Source organism: Ictalurus punctatus, chromosome 7 (assembly GCF_001660625.3).
Source record: "Ictalurus punctatus breed USDA103 chromosome 7, Coco_2.0, whole genome shotgun sequence".
NCBI classification, from domain to species: Eukaryota; Metazoa; Chordata; class Actinopteri; order Siluriformes; family Ictaluridae; genus Ictalurus; species Ictalurus punctatus.
The window spans coordinates 8,461,494-8,486,537 of NC_030422.2; the positions used below are offsets into that span (position 1 = coordinate 8,461,494).

Below are 25,044 nucleotides of genomic sequence, written 5' to 3' on the forward strand. Positions count from 1 at the left end.
TCTTCATCCTACTTGACCTCTGTGCTGCTTTCGACACTGTGAACCATCAGATCCTCCTGTCAACTCTTTCCAGCCTGGGCATCACTGGAACGGTTCTGCGCTGGGTGGAATCTTATCTCTCTGACAGATCCTTCAAGGTATCATGGAGGGGAGGTATTTCTGAAACTCAGCAACTCACAACTGGCGTTCCACAGGGGTCAGTTCTGGGCCCACTCCTCTTTTCTATCTACACTACATCTCTAGGGCAGGTGATTGAGTCTCATGGCTTCTCATATCATTGCTATGCTGATGACACCCAACTCTATTTTTCCTTCCAGCCTGAGGATCCATCTGTCTCTGCACGCATTTCTGCTTGCCTGCCGGACATGTCGGTCTGGTTGAGGGAACACCATCTTAAGCTTAACCTGGCAAAATCTGAGCTTCTCGTCATCCCAGCCTGTCCCTCAATCGACCACAACCTCACTGTACAGATCAGCTCACTCACACTCATGCCAACCAAGACGGCCAGGAACCTTGGGGTGATTCTTGATGACAGCTTGACCTTTACAGACCACATCTCAACAACTGCAAGGTCCTGTAGGTTCATCCTGTACAACATCGAGAAAATCCGACCCTACCTCACCGAACAGGGTACACAGATACTAGTCTAGGCTCCTGTTATCTCTAAACTGGACTACTGCAACTCACTGCTTTCAGGTCTCCCAGCCAGCTCCATCAAACCTCTTCAGATGATTCAGAATGCTGCAGCGTGCCTCGTCTTCAACCAGCCCAAGAGAACCCATGTCACACCCCTCTTTATCTCCCTCCACTGGCTTCCTGTAGCTGCCCGCATCAAATTCAAGGCCTTGATGCTCACCTACAAGACCTTGTCAGGAACAGCACCATCCTACCTCAACTCTCTCCTGAAGGCCTACGTTCCCTCTCGCAATCTGCGATCGATTAGCGACCGACGTTTAGTAGTTCCCACTGAGCGTGGCGCAAGGTCCCTTTCCAGAACCTTCACGCTAACTGTTCCTCAGTGATGGAATGAACTTCCAATCTCAATCCGGACCGCAGAATCTCTCACCATCTTCAAAAAACAGCTAAAGACCCACTTCTTCCGTGAACACCTAACTCATAAAAAAAATTATAATAATATAAATAAATAAAGAAAGAATTTTTTTTTTTTTTTGTAAATACACCTCTACTCTGTGCACCTTGCTTCTTCTGGAACTCAATTAATGAATCTTGTATGGTAGCACTACTTGTATTGTTCTCTGCTTGATATATCGCGTTGCTTGTATTTTTCTAATTTGTAGGTTGCTTTGGATAAAAGCGTCTGCTAAGTGAATAAATGTAAATGTAAATGTAATTGTAATGTAACGCACATGTACCCAGCCATCCACATGATGTAAAAGAAAATGTGATTCATCAGACCAGGCCATCTTCTTCCATTGTTCCATGCTCCAGTTCTGATGTCATGTGCCCAAAGTAGGTGCTTTTAGTTGTGGACAGGGGTCAGCATGGGTACTCTGACCAGTCTGCAGCTACACAGCCCCATACACTGCAGGTTGTGATGCACTTTGTTCTTTTTCAGCAATTTCTGCTACAGTGGCTCTTTTATGGTATTGGACCAGAGGGGCTATCCTTTGATACCCATGCGCATCAGTGAGCCTTGGGAGCCAATGACCTTGTTGCTGGTTCACCAGTTATCCTTCTTTGGACCACTTTTGGTAGGTACTACCCACTACATACTGGGAACACTACATAAGACCTGCCATTTTGGAGATGCTCTGACCCAATCCTCTAGCCATCACAATTTGGCCCTTCAAAGTCTCTCAAATCCTTATGCTTGCCGATTTTTCTTGCTTGGAACATATCAAATTCGAGAACTGACTGTATACTTGCTGGCTAATATATCCCCCTAAATTAAATGAAAGGGATAAGGTGTGGGTGTAGAAAACACAAATTTGTGCATTTAGCTAACATTTTTATAATTTATATTGTTAGCATGCAGTCATCTCATCCACCAACATATGCTAGGGTTTTTATGTTAAATTTCTGGTTTTATCTGTCTTCTAGTATTTTCCTTTTGGCAATGTTGGCACTGAAGTCAAATAGTATGCCCTCTCTTAGATAAGATCACTCAGATTCTACTTATATTAGAAATGTTTATTTAGAGTAACAATAAATTAAGTTGCCTAGCTACTTACATATTTAAATATGGCACCACATTTTGCATAAATATAATACACTTTTTTGACATATGCATCTCAACTTGCATCTCAACACTCTGTTATTACATTCAAAAGTACTTACTAATCTAGAAAATATAGGCAGGCTACTGGTACACAAAACAGACCTTTCAGTAGGTTTAAAGGCTACACTAACCTTAATAGGAAATCCGGATAGTGTTAGTACGTTAAATGCGAAGTGTTCAAATGTGGAACTGCTCATTACCCACAGTTAAACATTCCTGTAGTACCTGCAGTTTTAAGTTGCACAGAAACAGCAATGCTAGCACAAGCCAAGTACAGTGGTAGGTAATAAGATAAAGTGCAGTGGTAATAAGATGAAAAGATTTTCAATTCCATTTTCAGTGACCTTTATTTAATAGAGTGAATTCAGGCCGGGTCAGTGATCTGTTGCAAACTGGTGTAAACTGCACCTTTAAATGCTTTGTTTTTAGGGAGTTTGTTTTTAGTTGTACTTCGAATATAGTGATTAATGAACTCTTTAGGGCCATATGAACTGTTTGGGGATTCCATTTCAAGATACTAAAAACAAGCCCTGATCTAATAAAAATACTGTTAACAATCCACAAATTAAATGGATGAGTTCAACTATATTCAAAGCAGGTAAACTCAAATAAGAATGAAAACACAATAACGGAAACATATACGTTGAAGTTAAAAGATTTCCTAGTAGAGCAGAATTCATGGTTCTGTCAATGATTCTGTTATGACAAGTCACCCAGGCCCTGAAGCAGCAAAGCATCCCCGCACCATCACACTATGTTTGACTACTGACGGTTTGATGTTCTTATGGTGGAATGTTGTGTTAGGTTTATGCCAGATGTAACGGGTCTTTCAAGAAGTTCCAGATCAGTTCAATAGGGCTTTGGGGTGTTTTTTTGAGACCGATTTGAGACAATCTTTAATATTCCTCTTGGTCAACAGTGGTTTTTGACCTTGCAATTGTCCCATGGATTCCATTTTTGCTCAGTCTCTTTCTAATAGTGAAATCATGAACCTTATCCAAGGCAAATGAGGCATGCAGTTGCTTAGATGTTTGTCTGGGGTTTTTGGTGACATCCTGGATGAGGCATCAATGTGCTCTTGGAGAAAATTGGGTAGACTGACCTCTGGGAAGATTCATCACTGTTCCCAGTTTTGATAATGGCTCACGGTGGGGTCTATGTGTACTCCCATTTCTGGACTACTAGCTACTGTGTGGACAGTCCCAAGAGCATGTGAAAAGCCAGCCAGAGCTCCCGATCTTACATGTGAAAGTTCTGGGATAAAAAGTGACCATATGTGAGACCATTTTAAACTTGTACCATGGCCACCTCAAATCTCAACACTTAGGCTATTCGTGGTCTTATTGAGCTGCAAGTTTGGGTTTGTTTTTACCAGCTAGTATGCTTTCTCACCAAACTATAGTGCATAAAAAAAATTAGTGATTTTACTAAATTGTACACTGGGCAAGGCAGAACTGGCTCTCTGAAGCCAGTGTGGCTTACCAGAAATAAAATTGTTAAAGTTATTTTTGACCTTTTGACCTTTAATGAACTGAACTGAACATTGTGCCGACATGAATGTATAGCCATAACAGAATGGCTCCAGCTGTTATGTAAATACAAAACCCTCTCTGCTTCTATGCAATTTCTCAATTGCAGATAATTAACCCAGAGGAAATTTACAATTGCCGACACATTTGCAGACTCTTGAGGCTGAGGAAACTGTCACAGTATTTAACACAGAAGAAATATGCTCTCTTGGCTGTAGAAACAGATGTTACGTTGCCTGTGTAATCAGTCATATTTCTAGACTGGTTTCTTTTAAAAGCCTGACTCTCGACATATGTGAAAAAAATCCCTACACTCTCTAATATTTTTGGGACATGCTGAGTCTTCAAGTTGTGTGAACTAATTACTACAGCATATAAGAAGCTCTGTTTACTCTGGAGACATCTAAAATAATGAGAACATATGTCTGAAACAGTGATTCACAAATTATAGATGTTGTGGCAGAAACGGAGTCATAATTCATCTCATACGGATGTTCCATCTGTTTTCAATCAGCATTTGAGAGTTTGGTTAAAATTGTGGGTTATTAATTATTGGAAGGTTGGAAAGTATTTCAAGCCGAAATACTACCAAGCTGCCACTGGTGAGCTCTTGAGCATGGTACTTAAACCTGACCTGATTCAGGGGTATCATAAATCCTGGACACCCAAGCAGTGCCACCTCTCCACCCCATTAGTCATGAACCAATGCATCAAGACCTGACTGCCCACAATGCAACCAAACACAAAAAGCACATCTTTTGCTACATTAGAAATCCATCATGAATATTGGAGTAGCCCCAGTGATGCACAAAAGGCAGTTTTACCTTAGGCAACTGGCTGTTTTCCTGTATTTCAGTGACAGCATGTCTTCTTTAGCCAGTTTTATTTCCGATTAAATTTTTAGTCTGATCCAGTGACCTAATTAATTTCAAATCTATGCTCATCAAGGACCTTCTGGTCATCCCATTCAACAACTCATAGCTGAACTGGAAATATACCTATTTTAGTTTCCACACACACACACTCCCTTTTCCTCTCTCTCTCTTTCTCTCCCTCTATACTCTTGGTTGAAGTATGTATCAGTGTCTCAGTGTCTTCTCACCTGCTCCAGCTTCCAGTGGAACTCAGCCGGCCTGAATGTGTCCATCTGCGTGAAGTCCCTCCGCAGCAAGAAGACCAGACGGCAGTTGTGCACATACAGTGAGTAATGGTGTCTGTTCATCTCTGCCAATATATATGATGGGTGAAATTAATTCAAATGAATGGGAAAACCTGAATAAATAAGTTCAGAATCATAATGAGTGAATGTGTACTGCATGCCACAAATACGCTATTTACATCCTACCATACTTTGTGGCATGTGTAGAAATGCTGAGCAGGCGAAGTTGACCTCAATGTTGGTGAGATTAAAGATCTAATTGACTTTTCAATACTTTTCACAGTATGTTAAGAGCTTCAGGCAGAAAGACTACACAGGTGTCTGTGTTTTAGTAGCAACAGTCACGAAAATCATGATAAGATTTTGCTCAATGGGAAAGTCATCAGTATTAGAAATTGTGGTCGAGAGTGAATATTTAATGGCCATGATCCAGGAACTGTTCTTAAGGTTACTTAGAATGTTAATTGTTTAATATATTAACATTGTGTTGTGATTCCATAGAGATGCACATAGTTTGCCTTTGGTTCAATATATTTTGGGCATCTGTGACATGCTGATTCCTCAAATGTAGCTTAACAATAAATGCAGTGTAATAGGGACTGGTTAGCACTAATTATCAATGCTCTCATTTTTTGCAAAGCATTCCTTTCATCGGCCAACAGTAACCAGTTGTCTTTTCACTCATACCCGTCTTGTCTGAGTTACATAGCAGCGTCTCCTTCTCGCCTCTCAGTCCAGGACTCGGGCCGTGCTTCATCCATGTGGCAATGGTGAATTGTTCAGTGAGGTTCTGAGGCACCACCAGTTCAGGAATATTGGCCGCCTGCCGTCCATCGAAGTGGAAGACGAGGTCACTGTCTCGTCCACTGTCTGTCAGCAGCGAAGCTGTCCAATTTGTAGAAGCGCTCGGGGCAGGGAGAAGATCCACACTGCCTGAAGCGGCACCTGCAGAAATAACAAATGTGAGAATGGCTTTAGCTTATATGGTGACGAAAAATCACAAACTGAACTAAACAGCAAACATCAGCTCAGAACAGTGCTTTATTTTCTCCCCTTTTTGGATGATGACAGTAAAGCAAGTGTAAAATAATAAGTGATAAGGCAAGCTAGTGTCGGTAGAGCATTCTTATACCACTTGAATAAGAAAATACTGTCTGCTATTTGTGAAGCAGGAAATTCTGCCCAAAAAAGGAGCAAAAAAATGACCAGAAATCTGGTTTGGAGTTAATACCAGTGATATGATACACTTTGATACACTTTGGTTTCCTCGCACAAGGAACGTCATAATTTGATCAAGTTGTTGGATAGCTACAGTATATGCTGTAGGGATAGTTGTGATGTCTGTATATGTATTAGAAGATGAATGTTTGATCATTTGAATGGTTTCCCAGGTTACCAGACAGATAGTATTACATTTAATTTCTTTGTATTCATCTTAATCAATAATGGATGTTTCCAGTAAATGCCTGACTTCCTAATAGCAAAAATCCATTTCCTGAAATGGACTTTCATTCTTATATATAGGCTTTGAGCACTTTTCCTCAGGGCTTGATCTTCAATCAATAGCAATCATCTTTTTTTAAAAACATTTTTAAAAATTAAGTTCTGTCTGACTCAAAGTAAAAAGAAAACTCATGTAACTGCTAACGTGCAACTTCAGAGTAAAACACAATAGTAGTATTTAAACATGGAATTCACTGCATATGCTGCTGGTCTAAAGGAATAAGTTTGAAGTAATTTAGAAAAATTGTACTGCCTCTAGAAATATTTTTCACCACCATTTGGACACTTTTACAAATCACAGTTGCCTCACAATTTTTAAATATTGGATATTGAAAATTAAGGAAGTGAAAACAATTTTTCATTTAGATGGCATGATTAAAGAATTTAATTAAAGTGCTTAAACCAACAAACCAGGCTTTAATAACAAACATTTACTGCAAACACATATTGCATATTTATAATAGAGTGCACCATTTATCTGCAATGGTCTGTGTCACAGTAGAAATCTAATACTAAGGTGGTTATCAGGTATGTATGGGGGGTTTGATAACTTCAAACACTGTGCAAGTCCTAACTCAGCTCACTTCTTTTAATCCTGCCTAAACCGATTAAGGTCCTCATAGTGCCAGGCTGAAGGATTCTTAAATGAAAATGACAGAAGTTCAGTTCCACTGATTTTCTGTTTCAGCAAGTGAAGAGAAAATCAATGGATAGGGCAACTAGAGCTCAGTCGGTAGAGCATCAGATTTTTAATCTGAGGGTCCAGGGTTTAAGGTGCATGGTGGCTCAGTGGTTAAAGGTGCTAGGGTACTGTTCAGAAGGTCAGGAGTTCAAGCCCCAGCATTGCCAAGCTACCAATGTTGGGCCCTTGGGCAAAGCCCTTAACCTTCAATTACTCATTTGTATAAACGAGATAAACATAAGTTGCTCTGGATAAGGGCGTCTGCCAGCTGCCATAAAATGTAAAGTTTGTGCGGGGACTCATACAGTCAGAAAAAAAAAAAATGTGTACACCCCATGGAAATGGGCTTTTTTTCACGTATTTGGACAAGCATTTGGTCATCTCTGAAACAGTGGCTATTAATAAAGGTGATACACTATGAAATGACACAAAAAATTGACAGTTTGTAGTAATTATCACAATTTAAATGAACATAAAACAGATCAGTCACATGATAAAAGTAAGTGCACCATTACATTTATCACACCATCAAACCCATAAAATTAGAATCAGATGTTCAAGATTGGGTGCCACTGATTAGAACCTCCTTAGGGAGTGCAGGTGGAACCTGTCTTATTTATACCCCTCTCATATCTAGTGTCTGGTGTTCCTTTTGCTATTGAGGTGTGTGGTGTCTTCATGCCAAGATCTAAAGAGTTCTGTAAGACCTTCAGAAAAGGGTGTGGGTGCCTATAAGACTGGCAAGGGATTTAAAAATATCTCCAAATGATTTGAAATGCATCATTCCACTGTAAGGAAAATCATCTACAAGTGGCACAAATTCAGCCCAAGAGCTGACCGTCTGATGCAAAAAGAAGTCTCCAAGAACCACAAAATTTCATCACAGGTTCTGCTAGTAAGTCTAGCAACTGTTGGTGTCTAAGTGCATGCTTCTACAATCAGAAAGAAATTGAACAAATTTGACCTGCATAGGAGGCGTGCCAGGAAAAAGCCTTTGCTGTTTAAAAATAACATTAAAACTAGACTACAGTTTGCCAGTGAGCATATAGACAAAGACTTTTGCAATAATGTGCTATGGACAGACGAATCAAAGATAGAGTTGTTTGGGCACAGTAACAGCAGACATGTTTGGCACAAACCAAAGCACCTCATACCAACTGTGAAGCACGGTGGTGGACATGTAGTGTTTGGGGTTGCTTCACTGTCTCAGGGACTGAAGAGCTTGCATGCATTGATTCAACTATGAATTCTGCATCATATTAAAGAGTACTTGAAGATAATGTGAGGCCATCTGTCAGAAAGTTGAAGTTGAATTGAAAGTGGACCTTTCAACAGGATAATGATCCTAAGCACACTAACGAATCCACCAAGTAATGGTGGATTACCATTACTCAAAAAGAAGAAATGAAGTGTTATGGATTGGCCTAGTCAAAGCCTGTATTTGAATCCCATTGAAATATTGTGGAGGATTTGAAATGAGCAGTACATGCAAGAAAACCCTCAAACATATTAAAACTGAAAGCATATCGCATGGAAGAGTGGTCAAAAATCCCAGCAAGTCTGGTGGACAATTATGCAAAACGCCTACAAGAAGTTATGTCTGCTAAAGGGGGCAATACTAGCTTCTGGGGCCAAGGGTGCTCTTACCTTTTCCACAGAAGAATATCACATCTATTGATATTTCTGTTGAATAAATGAGTGAAAAAGCTATTTTTCCTTCTGGTTTTGATCAAGTATATCTACTTCATTAATAGGTACAGTTTCAAAGATCAAATATTTGCTTGTCCAAATATGTCAAAAAAGCCAATAATCTCCATGGAATGTACTTATTTTTTACTTGAATTACTAAAATGTATATGAGAGACTCCTGGAACAAATTTTTTGCAGGAATTCTGGTAAACAACTGCAGTTTTGTTGCATACAGTAGGGGATTAGTATTTTGGAAAAAAATATCCTATTTTAAAAAAATTCCCTGCTTTATAGAGGCAAGACACATACACTTAGAATAATTTCCAAGATAATATATATTGCAGATATATAAATATAAATTTGTTAGTTATATTTTGGACAATTGAACGAAACATTATTAAGTATAAACATCAACACGTATTTCTAAATGAGTATGTCCCTCTGAACCCAAATTACTGGGTGTAACTGTTGTAGACATTATTTAGCATATTAATTAAGGTGTTTGCCCATATTGAATGTTGCAACCAAATTTTGGATGGATAGACAAAACACTAGTGAATGCAAGTGCTTTTTTTAAGTATACACTATTAAGAATTAAGAATAGTGTTAACTAGTTTCTTAATACTACATATGGTGCATTAATATTAACTAATTTAATGTTGTGAATGGCCCAAAATGGATTTTCACTTCCCAAAAATTATTTATACCGAAGACATCCTTGTTTCAATTATTAATCCGGCCTGGATATTGTAGATTTAACTGTAATCACTCAGACTGTCCTGTGCTCATTCCCAGACTTTATTCACAATCTGCTGAACCTGAACACCCTGAAAACACCTTTTAGTTTCCCTGCATGTACTCTTCTTCAACCATATACTGTAATGATTTAAAATTCCAGGATATGGTATCACCCATAAGAAGATTGGTTCATTTTGAGTCTGGTTTCTCTCAAAGTTTCTTCCATGGGTCCTCCTTCCAGTACCAAAATATTTCGGAGTGGTGAGTTCTGTATAACACAATTCTCTACTTTTCTTTTCTTCTGCCCAGAACTAGCTAACGGATAATTAGGTAACTGCTTATTGTTGTTTCTTGACCTCATGACTCACCGCAGAGCTTCTGCAGAGATTTCTCAGAGTAGGTTTCCCTGTCGCAGCCCTTCCCGATGTGGCTGGTCTGCAGTTCTACCGTGACTCGCACTGAGGACAAGGGGCTGCCACACGTCTCGAGATGCATCATTGGAAACAGCTGTTTGCTGCCTGTCCCGGGCTCGTAGTCCACTTGTTTACTCCATCCTGGAGAGAAAAGACATGTGTGAGAGAAAACAAATGTGATATAGCTTTACTAGCACTCCTAGAACAGCAAGTACACACTATTAAGGTAATACTGTAGCTCCGTACAGACATAAATACTGCATGGCTGTTTTAACGGAAACTAGAACTTGTAACTTGATGTGTATCCTCAAGTATTTTTAAGTAATTTAAGTACATGTAAAAAGAATGAGTGTTAGAAATTTAAAATGGCAGCTAAGTCTATTCCTCTGAATTCAGTTTTCAGCATATCTGATGAATGAGTCAGTTACAGTACATATTTTTAATACGTTTTAAATCAGGACATAATAGCATATTGGTTCAGATTTGCATGAAAATATTTATTATTCATTCTACTACCAGGCTTGGCAACTGTGCAAGGATTCGGAAATTTATGGACATAAGAGAAAAGCATAATAAACTGATACATGTCGAATAAGAAACTTGAACGCTCATAACAAATAACGCAAAACATTGTTTGCCCTCAGTTCAGCGACACTTATACGAACTAATGCTTTCCATTAAACCATTTATCATTTAGTCATCCTTAAGTTGTGTGCCAATGTTTTTGTAGGCCAACCTGAACTAAAAATTCCTGTTTTTACGAAAGCTTCAGTAACACTCACAGTATGTTGTATACAATATGTTGATAAATGCCAATCACCCATAAATTACCAAGCACTTTTATAGCACAGTCAATTTATAATTTAGTCACACCCACAAAACTCCCAAAGCGGAAAATGACAAATCCCACAAGCTAGACCAACACACAGACACAGACCAACTCATCCTCCTTTTATAGGATGCCATTTCTTTTGCCCTAATTGAACTATCTTATTTGTCTTTATTTAATCGATTTGTTTTGGTATGCTTTCTTTCAAGTAACTATAATTTTTCTTTGGACACATTTTTAGCAACACAATCCTGATTTATAATGGCAAGACAGTAGTGTCCATGTTGACATAGATGCCTTTTTTTCTCCAAAGAGAAAGGGTCATAGTTCTTTATGAATAACTGAGACAGCATTTTCATTCTAAATAAAACAGGACAGAGGGGACAAGCTTTACGCTTTAAATAAAAAATGCTTTGGATTGTTCCGAATAATAGCAATCGCTTTTCTGTTTTACCAAATCCATAAAAACACTGAGAGAAATAACAATAATTGAACCACACAATGTCCTGAGATACGTGTTAAAATGGAACCCTGTGGGTCCACACTTTTTCTAGGTCTGGGAAAAAAGGAGGCCATCCATATAAATCAAATTATAATAGCATTTAGTTTTATAATTGATTGTCATACTGGTGACAAAACCACATAATTATTGTAGGGACAATGCTAATAGTCAGTCCCTCCAGGATTTTGCGATCGCAGAATAATATTCGCAGGAGCTTGCAATTTTTCAAAATGACCGCAGATTTTCCACAGGTTTGGGCCAAGACGCGTCATTTGACGTCATCACAACATGCATTCAGCCAAAACCCCCGTCGATTCACATGCATCGAACATGAGTACACCTAAAAGGTGTCATTTGCCGACAAACATCACTGGGAAGGACCGTGCAAAACAATTTTGTGCAATTGCAATTTTGCCAATTTAAGTAGTTTTCGGGGGGAAAAAAATCATTAAAAAACTCCACAAATTGCATCGCAGATTTTGAAAAAAGCTGCAGCAAAATCAAGCATACATTACTTGCATGTAGTTCAGGCCTTCAAAGTTGTCAGATGTTTCTTGAGTAGAAGCAACTGAAGTTTTTCAATTAAACATCTAATACTAGAAGTAATATATTGCTGCATGTAATCACTGCAAATTTGGTTTAAATTAACAATATGGTTTCTATCTCTTATTATTCAGCAGCTTATAAAATAGCACTTGATCCAACAGATCAACAAACTATTATTATTATTATTATTATTATTATTATTATTATTATTATATTATCTTAATATTATGTTCCAACAGTTAATTATGCACACAATTGAATGAATATATTAATCTGAGGTCATGAAATCATAATATGTATGTGGCATATTTTATCACTTAAATTAACAAATTAATGCCAAGGTTTTTGTTAAATCAATGCACTCTCCTGTAAAAAACAAAAACAAAAACGTACCAACAATTTGAAGGACAAGCTGAATGAGCACTCATCTGCTACACTTTCAGCTCAATTTACATGTTGTTCATAAGCAATACGATTAAGATTTTGTCTCTTCTAATGTAAACGCTTGTAGTCCACCTTAAATGTAACTCAACTCTGAATATAGCCCTCAATTTATTCGAGTAAAATGAAGATATAATCCAACAAAATGATTCTTTGATAGGCTTGTGATTATTTGGAAGAAAGGGACACTTGAGACATATGTCAAATTCATTTTGCATGTTTTGATTTTATAAGCAAGATTAAATACTAATTTAATTTAAGAAACATTTGGACACTGGACAAGCAGAGGCACTTTTTGTGAATTTTAAACTTGAGTGAAATGTTAATCTCTCTGGATGGACAATGTGGGTTGCAGGAGGCAGTGAAGGGATGGAGGATATAGATAGATGGATCAGTGCTGACACATGGAGATTGACCCTGGAGAGAAAGATGGGCCAGCCAATTACAGACCTGCATGACCATGACATGCTGGACTGAGAAATACCCTCTTTTCTTTCTTTCTTTCTTTTTTTTGAGCCTCCTTCTCTCCTTGCCCTGGGCTCATCACCTCAGTCACCATGTTTCCACCTCAGCTCCTCACACTGAATGACAATGCAGGGCATACAATCTGCGAGCTAGTGACTGAGTCTAGCTGCTGGTCACTGCTGTCAAAATATATTTAAGGAACTATCATAAATGAGGCTAAAGGACGATGGGTAAGGGTCGATTGAATACAGAAAGGAGATAGATATTACTAAAATTGATTTGCACTTTCAGATTGAACTTGAGCATTGTGCGAGAAGCAGTTAGCTTGCTTTTACAAGATTTGTAATTAATGTGCTTGAGGGTGACCTTTTGTGTTGTGCTGGGAGGAAGATGCTGTTTTGCAGGATGATCAAAACCATCTCTTTCTCCAGGTAATATGAGAACATTTTTACCAGACAATGCTTTCCCTTGAGAAACTTATGGGGGGGGAACGGTAGCACATTTCTAATTGCCCCAGAAAAACAAAATTCAGCTTTGATCTTAACAAGCATTTGGACCTGCAACAGTAAGGTTCACATTTGCTGGTAAATTTGCCTCTGCACAAGTACTGGTAAGATGATTTAATTATGTTATGAAGGGGAAACACAGCTTGGCTTACTTTGCTCAGTGTGGAAATTGTTATTGGAATACATTTGCATTAAATTTAAAACTTGACTGAAAGCAGTTCTCCAGACTGAGGTAAAATATATTTTGCAAGTGTTGCAACCACATTTTCCAAAGGTTCTTCCTTTTCATGGTCGCTGAATTTCCCAATGTATTAATAAAATACAAAAAAATCTGAGTTAACATGAATTACCCTAAGGTTTATTCTTATTCTTTGCTAAAGGAATTTTTGCCCATTTTCAAAGAACCTCTGGCAATAAATTGGTAGGTACTGTACAACTGTTAAGCAGAACAGTGACTGAAGAACATGTATTATGTTCACCTGCACTTATTATCCAAAACATTGGAAAACCCAATGCACAAAAGTGTTAGGTATTAGGTATTCTACATAAATTAATTAAAGCCGAAGACTTTCAGAACTCATTTATTACCAAGTTTTAACTAAAGGAAAAAAGTGGGGGCATGTTAATTCCCCTCTAAGTCAGTGACCGAGCTCTACATGCAAGAATGGTACCTGACATTTGAGTGACTTTTAAAAGCTTTGCTAAACATTGGAAAATAAAAGCTCTAGAAGTAATTGTAATAAGAAAATGACAATGTCATGCACTTTTGCTGCACTTGAAATGACGGGAAAAGGCCAGACTTCAGAATATACTATAGACCATCCTATAATTAAGAAACATAAGTTTAACAAATCCCTAATTACAACAGAATTACCCAGTAAAAGATATCAGTAATGAGGTTCATGGAATCACAGTACTGTACATCATTTTGTGGTGTTAAAGTAGTAAGAAATGGAGTATCAAATTAACCTTGCCAGCCAGGCTTGCACATGGGTTTGACGAAGATTTGGACGAGCACACTCTCTTTCGCCCTCTTTTGGCCGCAGTCATATGCGCTCACCATGATCTTGTAGTATTGCTGCTTGTCGTAACTTAAATGTTCTGTGTTCCGAATATTACCTTCAGGAAGGAGAAGCATATAAAAGAGGTGAGGCAAAATGACATCGATCAATTATAATTTCACACAACTTCTCTCTTTGATGTTTAGGCATACACATTGCTAGCTAAATTTGTAACAGTGGTTCTATGAACTTCAAATAACCAGCAGGGCCAGTGAAAATAATCTGGACACGTTCTTGTGTGTATGAGTATGCATGACAGGAGACCTTATAACAAAGTGACAAAGTAACGCATTTGCGATAAATATCACTGTCAAACAGCCATCTTTCCATGGAGCCTTCTCACTTGGTTGGCACTTAATAACAAGGAACCCTGATAGGGATCCTGGGTTCACACAGCCACTTATGTAAACGCATTGCCTGTAATAAATTTGAGACCCCAGAAAGATGCCATCCTTGGTGCTGTGATGCATATAATGCATATAGAACTTGTCACTATCTAGAAGTACCCATAAATGAGCTACTATTGTCCAAATTGAGCAATGCATTGGCCTATGGGATGCATACCAATCATGGAACCAAGCAGGTGCCACACTGATTCCCACACTTTAAGACCAGCATCAGTTTTGACTACCTGACTCATTTTGTTACAATGCCTTGCATATCCAGCAAGCTAAAGCCTATTTCCCTCTCACTGAGACAAGACTGCACCCAATGTGTGTGGCATTTGTGGTCCAGCCATAGGTTAGTAACCAAATTCCAAAGGTCAGCATTTCCAGCAAGCCTAGTGGGATTGCCACTACAGCTTCTGATAGCAATTCCATCATCCTCAACAGGATCCAGTACTGCACACAGCAACCTGGGTGAATCTGGTTGGCAAGAATAACAATGTCTGCCTGACACAGCGTGCTTAGAATTCAGTGAATCCAAAAAAAAAAAAAAACCCATGACAATATATAGACATTGAAAGGTAGAAATCTGAAATTCCAATTTCCTTGGAAAACATATGGGGGGCATGGAAATAGGCATCATGCATATTCACCAACATGAACCAGCAAGATGAGCATGGGAATAAGTTAAGCAATGAGAACAAGGAAAAGCCAGCTCAATGCTAGCAGGCACCACTGAGTTCTGTGTTGAAAAATGTTGGTAATGTATAAAAATACACTCACTATGGCCGAATAGATGAGAAGAGGCTAAGAATCCTATAGCTCTGATTGTAGTCAGAAGCTGCTAAGCACAGTTCCATATGGTGTACATGTGATCCAACATGTACAAGGCAATAACAGAAAGGGCAAGGAGTCTGTATACGAATATCGCATAATATGTCACTTTCTGATTTTGTTGGAAGGTCTCAGCCTGCGTGTACATGCACACAAGAAGGAAACTACGTACATATCATGCACAAATCTTCAGCTCTACCACATAATAAAGCATATGCATCATACTATATACATCCAGTATGTTCAAAATAAGTGAGGGTGTGATAGAGTTGTCCTCATTATAAAGAGAACATTCTTCACCTATAAGTTCTCTACTGGCCACCATCTGCTCCAGAGCTAAAGCTGGAGCTAATGAGTCTGCCCATGACTGAATAGTGGTAGTGTGACTAAACTTCTGTGATAATGATTGAAAGATGAATGAGTTAAAATTCTAAATTCATTTAGGAAAAACAGCATCTGTCAAATGAGAAAATGTTAAGTACAATTTATACCAACGGTTTGATATCAAAATGCAAGACACACCTTTATGCATCAGTATGTGTGATAGAGGAGGAAGAAGTTAGAAGGCGAGTGGTTGACAGGACAAGGGCTGACATCAAGCTACCTTCTACAAACTGAGGAAGGCATTAAGATGTTCACACATACACACACATACCCTTACACCACTGAAATGGTGTTGAGGATATAAATCAAAGCTAAATCATTCTTGACATCATCTTTTGCTTGTTGTGTTTATGTATGTGTCTGTATAAGTGAGTGCAACATATGGCCAGGGAATGAAATAGGCTTTCCTCTTCACACATAGTGTTCCTGATTATCTCATCTAACACCTGGAGAATGAACCATCTTGTTGTTTCATGCTTCTGGTAATGGACAATTTCCAAGCACTATGTTTTGAATATGTTACAAGTTCACATATGTAAGATACAGAATGCAATATATTTTTATTTACTATACACAGAAAAGAGAGGGAGATAAATAACGGCTGAAGGGAAGTATGCATTTCATGTGTCTTTTTATATCCACGCTCTGTGCATGTTGCAGAGAAGCAGGAAGTAGAGGTAAGGCAGAGGGCCTAGTCTTTATTATGCACATTTGTCTTTGTGTGTGTCTGTGAGAGAGAGAGAGAGAGAGAGAGAGAGAGAGAGAGAGAGAGAGAGAGAGAGAGAGAGAGAGTGGAGCCTCACCATTGCGGTCAATGGCAAAAGGTGTGTTTTGGGTAATGATCTCATAGTTGCAGATCTGGCTGTACTGGGCTGAGCAATCTTGGTCCCAGGCCTCCACTTGCACAATGCTGTCATAAATCTTCCCCTCTGTCACTGTGGCCCGGTACACCGGCTCATGGAAAAAAGGAGAGAACTCGTTCACGTCTTCGACCTGGATGTGGACCACTGCTCTAATGCACAGAATGAAACCAAGATGGAATAATGGAGAGGAGGGCAGAGAGGTAGAAAATAAAGGGATAAAGTTGCATTGAGACCTTAACACAAATGTGAATAAAATTAAATAGAAAGGCAGGAAAATCTCTGTATTCAGAATGCTTGCTTATACAAAGGGTACATTTTTACTAAACTTCAATTGAAATGAAAAACAGCACATGTATAAGCTAATGCTGCATTTTATTTAGAGCAAAGAGGAAGCATATTTGTGAAATGACAGCTGCAAAATACAAAAAAAAAGTAATAAAATTAGGAATGTAGATGCATTCTCGAAATACCTTGAGAATTTGCATCCGTACTCCATGGATAAGCCAGATAGCATTAGCTCAAGATTGGTGTTAAACATTGGTGTTAAATATGCAGAGTGTATTGTGAGGTACATTTAATTTCCAGCATGTTTAAGGGTGAGGTTTATGATTCATTGAGACTACATTTAACATCTACGCACTTGTGGCTCTTTTTCCAACTGTCTCCCGAGACGTCAGCCCCACAGTCGTAAGCCTGAATGATGAAGGTGAACTCCTTTTGTTGCTCGCAATCAATGGGACCGGACGCTTTCAGTACTCCTTCCCCTGATGTCTTGTTTAATACCACTGCCTTGAATGGAGTGTCTTGTCCATGGATCTTAAAAGAACAAATCTCTCCTGAAACAGTAAAAGCAACAGGTATGAGTTTCATATACACACTCCTGGTTTTTCAACAAGTCAGATCTAACTTGAACAAGAAGGTTGTTCTTGCTTAAATATTCAGGGTAGTGTGTGCATTTAATTTGACTGCTCTTGCTGGGTGAGCGAGAACGATAGTCTATTCACAAATTTCTTTGTTGTGGATGTAGAATCACATTAAGCCATAACAGGGTTCGCAAGTCTGGAATTTTGAATGGGGTACTGCAAAATTACTGACCTAAATATTCTTGTCTCAGTGGCACATTGTTAACTGGCCCCTTTTAATTTCTTTCCAAGGAGAATTCAATTATGAGAGCTGTACTGAGAGCACAGTTGGATTTATTTTTTCTTGCACACATGCAATTTAATTATGGCAAGTTATTGCCTTGTAATAATGAGCTATGGGTGCTTACTTGTGTCTTTCATCTTCTGTATGCAGGTGAGGAGATAAAAGTATACCCCTCGAGAGAATTAATTTGGTTTACTGTTATACCATAGAGAAGGCCTGCCCACACAACCATGAAATATCTGCTGACACCATTGCCAATGCAAAAAAAAAAAAAAACCCAACATAATTACACCAATTGCTTTTATGTCTTGCTTTTACAACTCTGATGTTTCTTTACAAGGATTCCTCTTCCTTAGCATGTCTTGTCAGGTATTCAAAACAATGGTCAAGAAAGTGTGAGAGAGAGAGAGAGAGAGAGAGAGAGAGAGAGAGAGAGTGTGTGTGTGTGTGAGTGTGTGTGTGCGTGTGTGTCTGCGCCATGCATGTCTGTTGAGGAGATAAAGATCTGTTCCTTTCATAACATATACTCCATGGTCTGGACTATATCACAAGTTGAGATTTTTCATTCAGAAGGGTCAAAGACAAAAACAGAATGTATAAATCAATTATACAGTGCTGTGAAAAAGTATCTGATTTCTTATGTTTTTGTGTATATCTATTACTAAAAGGTTTTAGATCTTTAAATGATATACAACATAAGACAAAGGCAACCTGAGTAAACACACAATACAGTTTTTTTTTCTCATTTAAGATAAAAAAAAAAAAAAAGTTATCCAACACCTATCACCTATGTGAAAAACTAATTGACCTGTTAAAACTTAAAATCTGGTTGTGCCACCTTTAGCAGCAATAACTGCAACAAAATTCTGCCGATAACTGGAGATCAGTCTTCCACTTACTTCCAGGACTAGGATTTACTCCAATGATTTGGATAATTGTCTTGCTCCATAATCCAGTTGCGCGTGAATTTGAATTTACGGACTGAAGACCGGGTATTCTCCTTTAGAATTTTTTGGTAGAGAGCAGAATTCATCTTTCCCTCAATTATTGTAAGTTGCCCAGGCCCTGAAGCAGCAAACCATCCCCACACCATCACACTTCCACCACCACCATGCTCGACTGTAGGTATGATGTTCTTTTTGTGGAATTCTGTGTTTGGTTTATGCCAGATGTAACGCGGCCCCTGTCTTTCAAACAGTTCCACTTTCGACTCATCAATCCACAGAACATTCTCCCAAAAGGTTTGAGGATCATCAAGGTGTGTTTTTAAAAAATTCAGATAAGCTTTATAGTTGTTCTGGGTTAGCAGTGGTTTTCACCTCACCATTCTTCCATGGTGCCATTTTTGCCCAGTGTCTTTCTGATAGTGGAGTCATGAACAGTGATGTTTATTAATGCGAGTCTTTTATGACTTCCTTGTTGAGTAGTTGCTGTGCTCTCTGAGGAATTTTGGAAGGGCGGCCACTTCTGGGAAGGTTCACTACTGTGCCGAGTTTTTCTATTTGGAGATAATGGCTCTCACTGTGGTCCTTTGGTGTCCCAGAGCCTTTGAAATAGCTTTGTAACTCTTCCCAGACTGATGTATTTCACTCACATTCTTCTTTATCATTTCTGGAATTTCTTTCAACTTTGGCATAGTGTGTTACGGGGTAAGACCTTTTAACCAACTTCCTGCTGTTGAAAAAGTTCTATTTAAGTGTTAATTTGTTTGAACAGGGTTTGCAGTAATCAGGCCTGGTTGTAGTCCAGCTGAACCCCATTATCAATGCACTTTCATAAATTTGGGGAATTAGTAACTATGGGGCAAAAACATTCTCACACAGGCCCGGTTAATATTGGATAACTTTTTTGCTTCAATAAATAATATTATCATTTAAAAACTGTATTTTGTGTTTACTCAGGTTTCCTTTGTTTTATCTTAGATTATGTTTTAATTTCTGAAACAATTTGATATCAGATATACACAAAAACAGAAGAAATCAGGATGGGGCAAATACTTTTTCACAACACTGTATTCGATCTTTAAGGAGATTTTTCATTTGTATTAGTTATTTTAAATTTGTTTCTCTTACCATATACATACATTTTTACACATAAGACACTTTTAAAAAGGTGTTCAGATTATGAATCACTTTGCTTGAGTCCAGTGTGAAGTTTCCACAGTCAGTGATGATTTGGGGTGCCATGTCATCTGCTGGTGTTGGTCCACTGTGTTTTCTCAAGTCGAGAGCCAATGCAGCCGTCAATCAGGAGATTTTTAGAGCACTTCATTCTTCCATCTGCTGACAAGCTTTATGGAGATGCTGGTTTCCTTTTCCAGCATGGCTTGGCCTGTTTCTGCCCACAGTGCCAAAACTACTAGTAACTGGTTTGCTGACCATGGTATTACTGTGCTGGACTGACCAGCCAATTCGCCTGACCTGAACCCCATAGAGAATCTATGAGAGACTCCAGACCCAACAATGCAGAGGAGCTGAAGGCTGCTATCAAAGCAACCTGGGCTTCCAGAACACCTCAGCAGTGCCACAAGCTGATTGCCTCCATGCCACGCCATATTGATGCAGTAGGATCCATGCAAAAGGATTAAAGCCCCAACCAGGTATTGAGTGCATAAATTAACATACTTTTCAGAAGGTCAACATTTCTGTCACGGAACGAGGCTGGAGGCGGATGCAGGTGCAGGTCACAGTCTTTATTATTTAAACAAGAAACAAATAAACAGATAACAAACACAAGGAGCGCGGTCTCTACTGACTATACACACTCTGGTCCCCTAGCTACGACCGCCAGCATGCTACACCTTAGCATATACCGTTACACTTCCTTGACGAACCAAACCAACTATAATACTGCGCACTGTGCGCAGTCACACGGGGGGGTTTAACTAACAAACCTAATTAACTCAAAACATGGGCACCTGTCGCAAACAGAGACATGCTCAAACTTAACTCAGTGTCCAAGCGGGAAGTAAACGAAAACAAAAGAGTCACGTGACCAGTCAGCGGCCGTACCGCAGTGCCCTCTGCTGGCCGTGGCGTAACAGAACCCCCCTCCAAAGGGTGCTCCTCCCAGAGCACCAAGAACCCCCCTCCAACGGGGGCCCCGGGCCCCTGTGCGAACTGTCTTTCGCTGTGACAGAAAGCGAAGCAGCCTCCGTCGGGCAGCAGAGGAGCAGAGCAGCATCCCCACCGGGGTTGAAAGTCAGAGCACCGCCCCTGGCGGCGCTGGGACGCAGGACACTGCCCCTGGGATGCTGGGCACCACCCCCGGCAGCTCTGGAACTCTGGGTGCCACTCTCGGCGGCACTGGAGGGCTGGGCGGCCTCCTCGGCCGGGCGGGGCGGCGGGACGGCCTCCTCGGCCGGGCGGGGCTGACCGTGGCGTAACAATTTCTGTATTATAAATTCTTTATTCTAATATTTTGAGATACTGGATTTTTGATTTCCATGAGCTATAAGCTGTAATCTTCAAGATTAAAAAAGGCTTCAAAAACTTTATGTGTGATGAATCCAGAATAAATGAAAAATCCACTTTTTGAATTAAATTATGGAAAAAAGGAAAAAATTTTCATGATACTAAATTTTTTTTAGATGCACCTGCAGTGCACTCTTTATGGTGCAGCCATTATGTATTGTCAAAATTTTGAGTGGATACATTATATTCCCTCGATAACTCGCTATATTATCACCCCTAGTGCATTGAAAATCCAGTATACAGCCTATGCACTCTACCAAGTTTCTTTCAGCTTGAGATGTACTTATCCAATTTAACCAGTAAACCTAACAAAGACTTGTTAGTTGGTTATTTAATACAGAAAATTGCTCATTACTACAACCCCCAATTCCAAAAATGTTGGGACGCAGTAAAATGTAAATAAAAACAGAATGCAATGATTTGCAAATCGCATAAACTCATGCTTTTCACAATAGAACATAGAAAACATGTCAAATGTTTCAACCAAGGAAATGTACCATTTTAAGAAAAAATACAGTAATTTTGAATTTGATGGCTGCAACACGTCTCAAAAAATTTGGGACAGGGTTTAAGAGATTTGTAACTATTTTGGAATTGGGGTTGTACTATAATATTGTTGTTTCAGGTAGATTTTTTAAAATTGTAATGCTCAAACGGTTTGCACAACACAATTATGCGTTTCTGGAGCATTCTCTAGTAAGTGTAGCCTGAATTCATACAGGCATCTACCTTACTGCTGCCCTACATTACTCTAATTACTACATTACATTACTACATTGCCCTACATTACTCATAATCTACATTGTAAATAGCGATTGAGTAAAGTAGGGACTTTGGATAAAATGATAGTTTTGAAGTTTAGTAATGATAGTCATTAGACAAAATGACTCCAGAAAGTAATACTAAGGTAAGTCTACAACATAAAAAGAGCTGCTTGTTATTTGAGAGACTGAGACAGCTGCTGGAAATGGCGCTGATCAATTTTCCCTCTTTTCTCGGTTTCAGAATGTCTTGCTTTTCTCCTCTTTGGTCTTCATATTGGCTTATCCTTTTTAGCAATAAACACAGTTTTCACAGGCGAAACCCAGGACTCAAACCAAGAGCCGACATTCAGAGCTATTAATTGTTTAAACAATCAATCTAACAGAGCACACCTGGGTAACAAGAAACACATGTCAGTTACATGTTCCAATATATTTTATATAACACTTGAAAAATGGGTAGGTTCAAACAAAAGGAGCCATGTTTTAAGTTGTTTAACATATCTAGATATAAATATCAGGAAATGAAAACTGATCTATTATTGCATATTCATCTTTTGATCTCAAACCCAAATGTCTTCAGTGTATAGCAAAAAACAACAGAATCGGCCTTGCCATTCTAGTACTTCCAGAGGGAAATGTACTTCCACTTCACCACAGACCTTCTGCTGTTGTGCCTCTCTCTTAATCTTTCTCTCAGTGGGTGCCCATGACTGTTCTATATCCATGGGCACTGTAAAAATCTGGACCATTGTCAAGACCATTCTGTCAAAGCTTTTAAACAATTTTTGTTTTTTACAAGATTTTATAGAAACAACACAAATCAATACGCTAGAATAATATAAATACTATGGCTCCAACATGTCCTTCACACTGACATTAGCAGCAACCTTAATCATTGTTGAGAAATAAAAAAAGAATAGTCATGTGTTCATTATATTATATTCATGAGGGAATGCTAGGGACACTTTTTTTTTTGCAGTAGATGATTTTGTCCCTGTCACATTTTAAAAGCATACACTGTTGAATTACTCAAGGCAAAACCCTATCCAAGCACCCTACAAAACCAAACAGGATATTTCCTTACCATTAAATAGACACATGGTGCTCTGGTGGCTGCAAAGTGCATTGACATTTAATGAGAACTATCCTGTCGTAGTGTGTGCACACATCAATTCTTAGTGTGTGCTCTTGATTTGCATCTGCATGATTTTATACATTGTACTGCTGCCACATGATTGGCTGATTGGATAATCTCATGAATGAGCATCTTGCTATTATACCTCTCTAAACAAAATAGAATGCTGAATGAGCGCTAACTGACCTTGCTGCTCGGTTTGCGTAGGGCTGTCTCTTGATTACTACTGTAGAGTCTGTTAAATCTGGCAACAAATGATTAAAATAGATATAACCCAGTATCAGTTGTATAAATTCTAAGATACACTATTACAATAGGAGTTTGTTGTTACACCTGGCTAAACATGGCATACTAGAATATCAAAAGAAAAACAATGAGTTGCTCTTTTTGCTTTCTGCAAGGTGCCAATGAATTGTACACACACAAGGGTATTTGTTATCATAGAACAGTGAAGCAAGCGTGCAAAGAAACTATTATTCATGAGAGCACTTCGACAGTTCTCTGAACTCGGAATCATGCACACATCCTTTCCCCTCGCTTACGAGCACCTACAATTTGCTTGCAACTCAAGGTCCAATTCAAGGCACCTTGCATTCATTTTAATGAGCACACTTGCTGATACTACTCTGTATGCACAGGCTGGTTGCCCTTGTGCTCTCTATTAAAGATACTGTTTAAATGCCATAACATCTTTAACAAAAAAACTCAGTACTAGCAGCACTAGGAGTTCACAGTTCATTGTATCAGCACTGAGCAGCAGCCAGCATAAATAGAGCTAAATAAAATGTTCCAAGAGTCAATATATGACTAATACTCTTTAATATCGGTTGGGGTCTTTTTTTTTTTATTTTAATTTTTTTTTTAGGGTTTTCTTGTTTCCTCTCAGCCATTCTCTCCTCAAATGTCACTGGAAACGCAGAGCTTAAAGAGCACAGTGAAAACTGATCTGGAGGAAAAAGGACAGAGGTTTGAGCTAAGAAAGGTCAAGGCAATAGGTTAATATATAGTGTGTGTAGGTAGAATATTTGTAGTCTCATTTACTCAAAGAAAGGAAAACTGCTCAAGAAATTGGAGTGGGTGGAAATCATGCAGAAGAAGTGGGCTGGAGAGAGAGAATGGAATGAAATAAGGAAAGGAGGCTGATCAGATGTGCAAAAAGGAGTGACAAGTGGGTTGTGGTCATGTCTTTCCCAAAGGTACAGTTGACAAAGGACCCACTAATACCACTGGCTGTTTTTTTTTGTTTTTTTGCATGCTTTTTATCCTCTATTTTCTCCCTGATTTGGTCACCTGTCAACTCCAACCCATCATCCAGCTCTCGTCATCATACAACAGCTACCAACCAGGGAGGAAGAAGGGTATTATGTGCTTCTGCCAAGACACGTGATGCTGAATGCATCTTTTCGAACTGGAGATCATGAAAAATTTCTATATACCTTCTTTCACATACATGAGGCAACAGATGCTCATGATTGGCTAGTATTGAGGGGGACTATTCCATCCCTCCCTTGGCTCCTGGACATGGATGACTTTGGCATTGTTAGGATTCAAACTTGCAATGAAGAGTAAGAGTAGGGTGAACAATTTCTGTGACATCACTCAAGAGCCTCTTTTCATGCATTGTAGCTGGCTTGGGCTGGCTCAACACCATGTTGCATACCTTTAAATATCATAATTCTGCAACGACATCACCAAAGTGCATATTAGGTGGAGAACCGCAGAGCTTAGGGTACCATTTCGGACAGCGTAAGTAATTG

The 25,044-nt window shown here is 39.0% G+C and overlaps 1 protein-coding gene across 1 annotated transcript in view; it reads right to left on the reverse strand.

Annotated features, from left to right (window-relative positions):
- The window catches only part of clstn2a (calsyntenin 2a), a 99,522-nt gene that overhangs the window by 22,808 nt on the left and 51,670 nt on the right, over positions 1-25,044 (reverse strand). Inside the window, exons 3-8 of the mRNA XM_017472791.3 lie at positions 17,410-17,605; positions 16,710-16,918; positions 14,211-14,360; positions 9,908-10,093; positions 5,615-5,872; positions 4,871-4,992 (exon numbers count right to left, since the gene is read on the reverse strand). Of these exons, the coding sequence (XP_017328280.1) occupies positions 4,871-4,992; positions 5,615-5,872; positions 9,908-10,093; positions 14,211-14,360; positions 16,710-16,918; positions 17,410-17,605 (1,121 nt within the window). The remainder of the gene's footprint in view (positions 1-4,870; positions 4,993-5,614; positions 5,873-9,907; positions 10,094-14,210; positions 14,361-16,709; positions 16,919-17,409; positions 17,606-25,044) is intronic.